General features: G+C 44.9%; 1 protein-coding gene across 2 annotated transcripts in view; it reads right to left on the minus strand.

Moving 5' to 3' along the window:
- The window catches only part of LOC118936671 (dachshund homolog 1-like), a 93,201-nt gene that overhangs the window by 32,334 nt on the left and 48,367 nt on the right, over positions 1-12,500 (minus strand). For both annotated transcript variants that reach the window (XM_036981962.1, XM_036981963.1), the window contains exon 4: positions 279-466. In XM_036981962.1, the coding sequence (XP_036837857.1) occupies positions 279-466 (188 nt within the window). The remainder of the gene's footprint in view (positions 1-278; positions 467-12,500) is intronic.

Below are 12,500 nucleotides of genomic sequence, written 5' to 3' on the forward strand. Positions count from 1 at the left end.
ACATACCTTTATAACAGAGGTGACCTCCATGCTAACATACCTTTATAACAGAGGTGACCTCCATGCTAACATACCTTTATAACAGAGGTGACCTCCATACTAACATACCTTTATAACAGAGGTGACCTCCATGCTAACATACCTTTGTAACAGAGGTGACCTCCATGCTAACATACCTTTATAACAGAGGTGACCTCCATGCTAACATACCTTTATAACAGAGGTGACCTCCATGCTAACATACCTTTATAACAGAAGTGACCTCCATGCTAACATACCTTTATAACGGAGGTGACCATGCGGCCACGGGAGGAGAGGGTAGAGTGGTGGACCTGGGCAGCAGAGGCCATGCTGGCTAACGTGTTGAGGTGGTTCATTTGACTCATTGCCATGGAGACGGAGGCAGGGGCCATACTGACAGGGATCAGGGGGTGTGACATCATCATGAACGGGAGGTGTTCCAGACCTGAGAGAGGGAGGGAGGGAAAGGTGGGGAGGAGGGAGGGAGGGAGGGAGGGAGGGAGGGAAAGGAGAGGAAAAGGGGGAGGGAGGGAAAGGAGAGAGGAAAAGGGGGAGGGAGGGTAAGGGGGCGAGAAAGAGAGAGACGGTTTTCTATTGAGCTTTGTGGCAGCATAGCATACGTTAGAAGGTGGAGTGTAAACCATTATATGGTCACACTCAGGACACTAGACCAAACAGAATGCTGTTTGACTTGTGAAACCAGGTTTCCAGAGCAACATTTGTGATGCTCAACATCCCAAAACCGAACATCTCTGGGGACACGAAACGCCTGAACAAACAAGGGGAAGAACATGTAAACAAAGAGTGGAAGGTCATATAACAACATCTGAGATGGACTCTTTGAAACAGCCAATCACAGTACAGAAAATACATCACACTCAATCTCCATGACACTTTACTTTTTTTGTCCTCTGGGTGAAATCACTAAAAAGACTCTTTGTTGATGATCCAGAAATAGACACACAGTTCTATTTTGCTGTCCCTCTGTCATACTCTGAGTGAAGAGGAGAGGAAGAGGAGAATGAAGAGAAGGAGGAAGAGGAGGAGGAGAAGGAAGAGAAGGAGGAAGAGGAGGAAGATGATGATGAAGAGGATGAGGAGGGGAAGACGAAGGAGGAGGAAGGGGAGAATAAAGAGGAGAAGGAGGAGAGGAGGAGGTGGAAGAGGAGGTTGAGAGGAGATGTTAGAGATGTTAGATGTTAGCAGACGACTAGAGAGATGTTAGATGTTAGCAGACTACTACAGATATGTTAGATGTTAGCAGACTACTACAGAGATGTTAGCAGACTACTAGAGAGATGTTATCAGACTACTAGAGATGTTAGATGGGACAGACGGGACAGACTGAGACTATGTGTCTCAGCTACCACAGAGCTACAGTCTGCCTGTGACGGAACAGACTGAGACTATGACGGTGTGTCTCAGCTACCACAGAGCTACAGTCTGTCTGTGACGGGACAGACTGAGACTATGACGGTGTGTCTCAGCTACCACAGAGCTACAGTCTGTCTGTGACGGGACAGACTGAGACTACGACGGTGTGTCTCAGCTACCACAGAGCTACAGTCTGTCTGTGACGGGACAGACTGAGACTATGACGGTGTGTCTCAGCTACCACAGAGCTACAGTCTGTCTGTGACGGGACAGACTGAGACTATGACGGTGTGTCTCAGCTACCACAGAGCTACAGTCTGTCTCAGAAACACACGGAAGACAATCATCCACAACGAGGCCTTCATTTAGATGAACAGAAATAGCAGACGGTGAGGACGTGGTTGGGGCAGGTTACAGTGTTGTATGTGCTGGATTTGTACAATACAATACCTAAACCTACATAATATACACAATGACACCAGACTATTGTGTTAGCTTTTGCTCATCTCAAATTCAAACAGACAAACAGCTAGAAAGTAAAAGCCAGTCAAACAAGACCCCTGTGTATCATCAGACCCACTATTTCAGCCCGGTGTATCAGACCCACTATTTCACCCCTGTGTATCATCAGACCCACTATTTCACCCCTGTGTATCAGACCCACTATTTCACCCCTGTGTATCAGACCCACTATTTCAGCCCTGTGTATCAGACCCACTATTTCAGCCCTGTGTTCATCCCTGTGTATCATCAGACCCACTATTTCATCCCTGTGTATCATCAGACCCACTATTTCATCCCTGTGTATCATCAGACCCACTATTTCATCCCTGTGTATCATCAGACCCACTATTTCACCCCTGTGTATCAGACCCACTATTTCAACCCTGTGTATCAGACCCACTATTTCATCCCTGTGTGCTGTTGAAATGTAACTATTTCATAGATGCATAAACCAATCCACATGGGAGAGAAGGGAACAATCTGAATATTGAACATTCAAGAAAACAAAACCAAAAATAAAACAATAGAAGCAGGAAGCGAAACAAAAGAGAGCTAATGACGGCTCTGTCGCCGTGCCAACGGAACGCTGAGTAATTCCAAACACAAAGACAGTAAACTTGGACCAAATTCCACACAATGTCCCAAATATAATAGAATGTGTGCAAACAAAAAGAAGTCCCCAAAGAAGAGAAGGAAACAGAAAGACATTTTAAAAAGAAAAAGCTTTTACTAAATTAGGTGGATTACACATATGGTTCATCTGGACGCCTTTTGCAATTTACCCTTCCTCACCCCCTCTCCATCCCTTCCTCACCCCCCCCTCCATCCCTTCCTCACCCTCCCTCCCTCCCTCCCTCCCTCACCCTCCCTCCCTCCCTCCCTCCCTCCCTCCCACCTCTCTCACTCCCTCCATCCCTTCCTCACCCTCCCTCCCACCTCCTTCACTCCCTCCCTCCCTCACCCTCCCTCCCTCACCCCTCCCTCCCTCCCTTCCTCACCCTCCTTCCCACCTCCTTCACTCCCTCCCTCCCTCCCTCCCACCTCTCTCACTCCCTCCCTCACCCTCCCTCCCTCCCTCACCCTCCCCTCCCTCCCTCCCCTCCCTCCCTCCCTCCCTCCCTCCCTCACTCCCTCCCCTCCCTCACCCTCCCTCCCTCCCACCTCTCTCACCCCCTCCCTCCCTCCCTCCCTCCCACCTCTCTCACTCCCTCCCTCACCCTCCCTCCCTCACCCTCCCTCCCTCCCTCCCTCCCTCCCACCTCTCTCACTCCCTCCCTCCCTCCCTCCCTCACCCTCCCTCCCTCCCTCCCTCCCCTCCCTCCCTCCCTCCCTCCCTCACACCCTCCCTCCCTCCCTCCCTCCCTCCCTCCCTCCCTCCCCTCCCTCACTCCCTCCCTCCCTCCCTCCCTTCCTCAACCCGACCAGAAATAGAAACAAAAGATGTCCTCCTGAATGGAAGGAGATGAACGCATGTTGGAGGAATGGAGGAATTGGTTATTAGTTGCTGTAGGACCCAGCTAATTACATTATATATTTCCTTCATGTCTGGCCTAGCCTTGAAACTTCAGCAAAGGTCACCACGGTTGCTCATCTAAGAAAAAAAAGACCTTACAGAACAGAAATACAGACAACGACAATAATGTTTTAAAAAACTACAAAAAACTCTGTCAGGTTGGTTGGGGAACGTCGCTGCACATCTATTTTCAGGTCTCTCCAGAGATGTTCGATCAGGTTCAAGTCCAGTCTCTGGCTGGGCCACTCAAGGACATTCAGAGACTTGTCCCGAAGCCACTCCTGCGTTGTCTTGGCTGTGTGCTTAGGATCGTTGTCCTGTTGGAAGGTGAACCTTCCCCAGTCTGAGGTCATGAGCACACTGGAACAGGTTTTCATCAAGGATCGCTCTGTACTTGTCACCTTTCCTTCGATCCTGACTAGTCTCCCAGTCCCTGACACTGAAAAACATCCCCACAACATGATGCTACAACCACCATGCTTCACCATATGGATGGTGCCAGGTTTCCTCCAGACGTGACACTTGGCATTCAGGCCAAAGAGTTCACTCTTGGTTTCATCAGACCAGAGAATCTTGTTTCTCATGGTCTGAGTGTCCTTTAGGTGCGTTTTGGCAAACTACAAGCGGGCTGTCATGTGCCTTTTGCTGAGGAGTGGCTTCCGTCTGGCCACTCGACCATAAAGGCCTGATTGGTGGAGGGCTGCAGGGATGGTTGCCCTTCTGGAAGGTTCTCCCATCTCCGCAGAGGAACTCTGGAGTTCTGTCAGAGTGACCATTGGGTTCTTGGTCTCCTTCGTGCGTCTCATAGCCAAGGGTCTGAATACTTACAGTATCAGTCAAAAGTTTGGACACACCTACCCCAGTTTTAAAATGTTTATATTTTCTACATTGTAGAATAATAGCGAAGACATCAAAAATATGAAATAACACATATGGAATCATCTAGTAAACCAAAAAGTGTTAAACAAATCAAAATATATTTTATATTCTTCTAAGTAGCCACCCTTTGCCTTGATGACAGCTTTGCATTCTCTCAACCAGCTTCATGAGGTAGTCACCTGGAATGCATTTCCATTAACAGGTGTGCCTTGTTAAAAGTTCATTTGTGGAATTTCTTTCCTTCTTAATGTGTTTGAGCCAATCAGTTGTGTTGTGACAAGGTAGGGTTGGTATACAGAAGATAGCCCTATTTGGTAAAAGACCAAGCACATATTATGGCAAGAATAGCTCAAATAAGCAAAGAGAAATGACAGTATTACTTTAAGACATGAAGGTCAGTCAATACATAACATTTCAAGAACTTTGAACGTTTCTTCAAGTGCAGTCTCAAAAACCATCAAGTGCTATGATGAAACTGGCTCTCATGAGGACCGCCACAGGAAAGGAAGACCCAGAGTTACCTCCGCTGCAGAAGATAAGTTCATTTGAGTTACCCGCCTCAGAAATTGCAGCCCAAATAAATACTTTGCAGAGTTCAAGTAACAGACACATCTCAACATCAACTGTTCAGAGGAGACTGTGTGAATCAGGCTTCATGGTCAAATGTCTGCAAAGAAACACGAGCAATGAGACCAAATTTGAGATTTTTGGTTCCCACTGCCGTATCTTTGTGGAACAGATGATCTCCGAATGTGTGGTTCCAACCGTGAAGCATGGAGGAGGAGGTGTGATGGTGTGAGGGTGCTTTGCTGGTGACACTGATTTATTTCAAATTCAAGGCACACTTAACCAGCATGGCTACCACAGCATTATGCAGCGATACGCCATCCCACCTGGTTTGCGCGTAGTGATACTTTCATTTGTTTTTCAACAGGACAATGACCCAACACACCTCCAGGCTGTGTACGGGCTATTTGACTAAGAAAGAGAGTGATGGAGTGCTGCATCAGATGACCTGGCCTCCACAATCACCTGACCTCAACCCAATTGAGATGGTTTGGGATGAGTTGGACCGCAGAGTGAAGGAAAAGCAGCCAACAACTGCCCAGCATATGTGGGAACTCCTTCAAGACTGTTGGAAAAGCATTCCAGGTGAAGCTGGTTGAGAGAATGCCAAGAGTGGCTACTTTGAAGAATCTAAAATATATTTTGATTTGTTTAACACGTTTTTTGGTTACTAAATGATTACATATGTGTTATTTCATAGTTCTGATGTCTTCACTATTTGTCTAAAATGTAGAAAATAGTAAAAAAATAAGAAAAACCCTTGAATGAGTAGGTGTGTCCAAACTTTGGACTGGTACTGTTTGTAAATAAGGTATTTCTGTTTTTAATTTGTTATACATTTTCAGAAATGTCTAAAAACCTGTTTTCGCTTTGTCATTATGGGGTATTGTGATGTCATTATGGGGTATTGTGTGTAGATTGATGAGAGAAAAAAAACGATGTAATCAATTTCAGAAACAGGCTGTAACGTAGCCAAATGTGGGAAAAGGGAAGGGGTCTGAATACTTTCTGAATGCTCTGTACAAAACCTTGTATGTATGTTGTAGATTTCCTAAAGAAACCTCGGCGTTTGACTGGTGATGGCCTTCTCTTTCCCACATTAAGGTGCTAATGGCTGCTTAGTTAATGTAGTTCATGTGTTGTGTGTATGAATGTGCGTGTGTTTGTGTGTGTGAGTGTGTAAGAATGTGTATGAATGTGTGTGTGTGTGTGTGTGTTTGTAGCGATTTAGACATCCGTGAGGAGGAAGTCGGTGGCTTTATGGAAAAACAGGCCAAATGCTTTGTGTTTGTTCATTGTGCAGCTCGCCCTATAATTAACAATGGTTAACGTTTAACATTGTTTTATCGCTTATGGTAACGACACAAACAGAACACACACAGCAGTGGAGGCTGCTGAGAGGAGGACGGCTCATCATAATGTCTGGAACGGAGCGAATGGAACGGCATCAAACACCTGGAAACCATGGAAACCACGTGTTTGATGTATTTGATACCATTCCACGGATTCAGATCCAGTCATTACCACGAACCTGTCCTCCCCAATTAAGGTGCCACCAACCTCCTGTGACACACAGGTGGTAGTGGGGCAGAACCATCAACACAGGTGGTAGTGGGGCAGAACCATCAACACAGGGGGGCAGAACCATCAACACAGGTGGTAGTGGGTCAGAACCATCAACACAGGTGGTAGTGGGTCAGAACCATCAACACAGGTGGTAGTGGGTCAGAACCATCAACACAGGGGGGCAGAACCATCAACACAGGTGGTAGTGGGTCAGAACCATCAACACAGGGGGGCAGAACCATCAACACAGGTGGTAGTGGGTCAGAACCATCAACACAAGTAAGACTGATGCAAACGGGAAATGTTAAGGCCTTAGTTTACGGAGGTGCTACACACACACACACACACACACACACGCACACACACACACACACACACACACACACACACACACACACACACACACACACACACACACACACACACACACACACACACACAGGAAGAGAGGAGAGGAGAGGAGAAAAGAGTAGTGGGGCAGAACCATCAACACAGAGGGGCAGAACCATCAACACAGGTGGTAGTGGGTCAGAACCATCAACACAGGTGGTAGTGGGGCAGAACCATCAACACAGGTGGTAGTGGGGCAGAACCATCAACACAGGTGGTAGTGGGTCAGAACCATCAACACAGGTGGTAGTGGGGCAGAACCATCAACACAGGTGGTAGTGGGTCAGAACCATCAACACAGGGGGGCAGAACCATCAACACAGGTGGTAGTGGGTCAGAACCATCAACACAGGGGGGCAGAACCATCAACACAGGTGGTAGTGGGTCAGAACCATCAACACAGGTGGTAGTGGGTCAGAACCATCAACACAGGGGGGCAGAACCATCAACACAGGTGGTAGTGGGTCAGAACCATCAACACAGGTGGTAGTGGGTCAGAACCATCAACACGGGTGGTAGTGGGGCAGAACCATCAACACAGGTGGTAGTGGGGCAGAACCATCAACACGGGTGGTAGTGGGGCAGAACCATCAACACAGGTGGTAGTGGGGCAGAACCATCAACACAAGTAAGACTGACGGGAAATGTTAAGGCCTTAGTTTACAGAGGTGCTACACACACACACACACACACACACACACACACACACACACACACACACACACACAGGAGAAGAGGAGAGGAGAAAAGAGTAGAGAGAGGATGAGCATTCAGCCTGGTCTCATAGACTAGACGTACCATGGTAAAGGTATGATTAGTATGATATGTTACGTTTGGTATGGTTCCGTAAGACAAAAAGCAAAAACAAAAATAGGGTGGTTAGTTGCGGTAGATGGGTAGGCGTAAAACGCTAACATCTAGCAACCCAAAGGTTTCATGTTCAAATCTCATCATGGACAACTTTAGCATTTTAGCTAATTAGCAACTTTGCAACTACTTACTACTTTGTAGCTACTTTTCAACTACTTAGCATGTTAGCTAACCCTTCCTCTAACCCTTTAACCTAACTCCTAACCCCTAGCCTAGCTAACATTTGCCACCTAGCTAACGTTAGCATTTGGCACCTAGCCACCTTGCTAACATTAGCCACAACAAATTGGAATTGGTAATATATCAAATCTTTTGCAAATTTGTAACATATGCAATTGCAATTCGCGAACATATCATATGAATTGCATTTTGTAACATATCATACATTATGGATGATGGACGTCCACAAATGAATAAATTCCATACTAATTGTGGTGTACTGGATTTATGTTTACTATGTTACGTCAGCCCCTGAGTCCAGGTTGGAGCATTATGCAGCAGCTGCCTCCATCAGGGGTAGAGATGGATCAAAATGGGGAATGCCTGTTGATATGAAAATAATATTTCAGCTCCGGGAAAATCATTGGCAAGTGTAAGAAACTGGTGTCTAAGGTTTGTGTCTGAACACTTGGCTGGAACACATCCTCCTACAGATTATTCCCTAAGAAATAAACTGGTGTCTAAGGTTTGTGTCTGAACACTTGGCTTGAACACATCCTCCTACAGATTATTCCATAAGAAATAAACTGGTGTCTAAGGTTTGTGTCTGAACACTTGGCTTGAACACATCCTCCTACAGATTATTCCATAAGAAATAAACTGGTGTCTAAGGTTTGTGTCTGAACACTTGGCTGGAACACATCCTCCTACAGATTATTCCATAAGAAATAAACTGGTGTCTAAGGTTTGTGTCTGAACACTTGGCTTGAACACATCCTCCTACAGATTATTCCCTAAGAAATAAACTGGTGTCTAAGGTTTGTGTCTGAACACTTGGCTTGAACACATCCTCCTACAGATTATTCCATAAGAAATAAACTGGTGTCTAAGGTTTGTGTCTGAACACTTGGCTTGAACACATCCTCCTACAGATTATTCCATAAGAAATAAACTGAACAAATGTAAATGATTCCCCATCCTCTGCCACGCATGACAGCTAGCGGTGTGGAAACGGGAGACAGATGGAGACATAGAGAGGGAGAGAGAGGGAGAAAGAGAGAGGGAGAAAGAGGGAGCGAGAAAGAGAGAGGGAGAAAGAGGGAGAGAGAAAGAGAGAGGGAGAAAGAGAGATAGAGAAAGAGAGAGGGAGAAAGAGAGATAGAGAAAGAGAGAGGGAGAAAGAGGGAGAGAGAAAGAGAGAGGGAGAAAGAGAGATAGAGAAAGAGAGATAGAGAGAGGGAGAAAGAGAGAGAGAAAGAGAGAGGGAGAAAGAGAGAGAGAAAGAGAGAGGTAGAAAGAGGGAGAGAGAAAGAGAGAGGGAGAAAGAGAGATAGAGAAAGAGAGAGGGAGAAAGAGGGAGAGAGAAAGAGAGAGGGAGAAAGAGAGATAGAGAAAGAGAGAGGGAGAAAGAGAGATAGAGAAAGAGAGAGGGAGAAAGAGAGATAGCGAAAGAGAGAGGGAGAAAGAGGGAGAGAGAAAGAGAGAGGGAGAAAGAGAGATAGAGAGAGGGAGAAAGAGAGATAGAGAAAGAGAGAGAAAGAGAGAGGGAGAAAGAGAGAGGGAGAAAGAGAGAGGGAGAAAGAGGGAGAGAGAAAGAGAGAGGGAGAAAGAGAGAGAGAAAGAGAGAGGGAGAAAGAGAGAGAGAAAGAGAGAGGGAGAAAGAGAGAGAGAAAGAGAGATAGAGAGAGGGAGAAAGAGAGATAGAGAAAGAGAGAGAAAGAGAGAGGGAGGGAGAAAGAGAGAGGGAGAAAGAGAGATAGAGAAAGAGAGAGAAAGAGAGAGGGAGGGAGAAAGAGAGATAGAGAAAGAGAGAGAGAGAAAGAGAGATAGAGAAAGGTGGAGGTAGTGGAATTCAGTGACACACAGAGAGCCCCTTTTTAAAGAGATTGGTTTTAAGTGAGTAAGTGCTAGCCAAGTGACATTCCCACTGTTGATTGAAGGAGGCATTAAACGGTACTAGTCTATTGTGTAGTACACGCTCTGAGACACACACACACACACACACACACACACACACACACACCGTAATTAATCATAGATGGTATTTGTGCCATTGTGTTGCTGTCTTTTCAGATCATGTCTGATCTTCTCTTTCTAAAGGTCACATGAGCCTTTATAAGATTAAACCTGACACACAGAGAGAGAGAGAGATTCACAAAATGTGACAAACACCAAATTGAGACTCTGCATGCAGAAATCTGCAAAAACAACCTCTGTGTACAACGTAGAACACCAAATAATGCATGTAGAGCAGAATTAGGCCGATACCAACTAATGATCAAAATCCAGAAAATAGCCATTAAATTCTATAACCACCTAAAAGGAAGCGATTCCCAAACCTTCCATAACAAAGCCATCACCTACAGAGAGATAAACCTGGAGAAGAGTTCCCTAAGCAAGCTGGTCCTGGGGCTCTGTTCACAAACACAAACACACCCTACAGAGCCCCAGGACAGCAACACAATTAGACCCAATCAAATCATGAGAAAACAAAAAGATAATTACTTGACACAGGAAAGAATTAACAAAAAAACAGAGCAAACTAGAATGCTATTTGGCCCTAAACAGAGAGTACACAGTGGCAGAATACCTGACCACTGTGACTGACCCAAACTTAAGGAAAGCTTTGCCTATGTACAGACTCAGTGAGCATAGCCCTGCTATTGAGAAAGGCCGCCGTAGGCAGACATGGCTCTCAAGAGGAGACAGACTATGTGCACACTGCCCACAAAATGAGGTGGAAACTGAGCTGCACTTCCTAACCTCCTGCCCAATGTATGACCATATTAGAGACACATATTTCCCTCAGATGACACAGACTCACAAATAATTATAAAACAAACCCAATGTTGATAAACTTCCAAATCTACTGGGTGAAATACTACACAGTGTGCCATCACAGAAACAAGATTTGTGACCTGTTGCCACGAGAAATGGGCAACCAGTGAAGGAATTCATCATACAGTATAATGGAGGAGGTGAATACAGATGGAGGAATTCATCATACAGTATAATGGAGGAGGTGAATACAGATGGAGGAACTCATCATACAGTATAATGGAGGAGGTGAATACAGATGGAGGAACTCATCATACAGTATAATGGAGGAGGTGAATACAGATGGAGGAATTCATCATACAGTATAATGGAGGAGGTGAATACAGATGGTGGAATTCATCATACAGTATAATGGAGGAGGTGAATACAGATGGAGGATATTCATCATACAGTATAATGGAGGAGGTGAATACAGATGGAGGAATTCATCATACAGTATAATGGAGGAGGTGAATACAGATGGAGGAATTCATCATACAGTATAATGGAGGAGGTAAATACAGATGGAGGAATTCATCATACAGTATAATGGAGGAGGTGAATACAGATGGAGGAATTCATCATACAGTATAATGGAGGAGGTGAATTCAGATGGAGGAATTCATCATTCAGTATAATGGAGGAGGTGAATACAGATGGAGGCATTCATCATACAGTATAATGGAGGAGGTGAATACAGATGGAGGAATTCATCATTCAGTATAATGGAGGAGGTGAATACAGATAGAGGAATTCATCATACAGTATAATGGAGGAGGTGAATACAGATGGAGGAATTCATCATTCAGTATAATGGAGGAGGTGAATACAGATAGAGGAATTCAGCATACAGTATAATGGAGGAGGTGAATACAGATGGAGGAATTCATCATACAGTATAATGGAGGAGGTGAATACAGATGGAGGAATTCATCATTCAGTATAATGGAGGAGGTGAATACAGATAGAGGAATTCATCATACAGTATAATGGAGGAGGTGAATACAGATGGAGGAATTCATCATACAGTATAATGGAGGAGGTGAATACAGATGGAGGAACTCATCATACAGTATAATGGAGGAGGTGAATACAGATGGAGGAACTCATCATACAGTATAATGGAGGAGGTGAATACAGATGGAGGAATTCATCATACAGTATAATGGAGGAGGTGAATACAGATGGTGGAATTCATCATACAGTATAATGGAGGAGGTGAATACAGATGGAGGATATTCATCATACAGTATAATGGAGGAGGTGAATACAGATGGAGGAATTCATCATACAGTATAATGGAGGAGGTGAATACAGATGGAGGATATTCATCATACAGTATAATGGAGGAGGTGAATACAGATGGAGGAATTCATCATTCAGTATAATGGAGGAGGTGAATACAGATAGAGGAATTCAGCATACAGTATAATGGAGGAGGTGAATACAGATGGAGATATTCATCATTCAGTATAATGGAGGAGGTGAATACAGATAGAGGAATTCATCATACAGTATAATGGAGGAGGTGAATACAGATGGAGGAATTCATCATACAGTATAATGGAGGAGGTGAATACAGATGGAGGAACTCATCATACAGTATAATGGAGGAGGTGAATACAGATGGAGGAACTCATCATACAGTATAATGGAGGAGGTGAATACAGATGGAGGAATTCATCATACAGTATAATGGAGGAGGTGAATACAGATGGTGGAATTCATCATACAGTATAATGGAGGAGGTGAATACAGATGGAGGAATTCATCATTCAGTATAATGGAGGAGGTGAATACAGATAGAGGAATTCAGCATACAGTATAATGGAGGAGGTGA

This window comes from Oncorhynchus mykiss, chromosome 7 (assembly GCF_013265735.2).
Source record: "Oncorhynchus mykiss isolate Arlee chromosome 7, USDA_OmykA_1.1, whole genome shotgun sequence".
NCBI classification, from domain to species: Eukaryota; Metazoa; Chordata; class Actinopteri; order Salmoniformes; family Salmonidae; genus Oncorhynchus; species Oncorhynchus mykiss.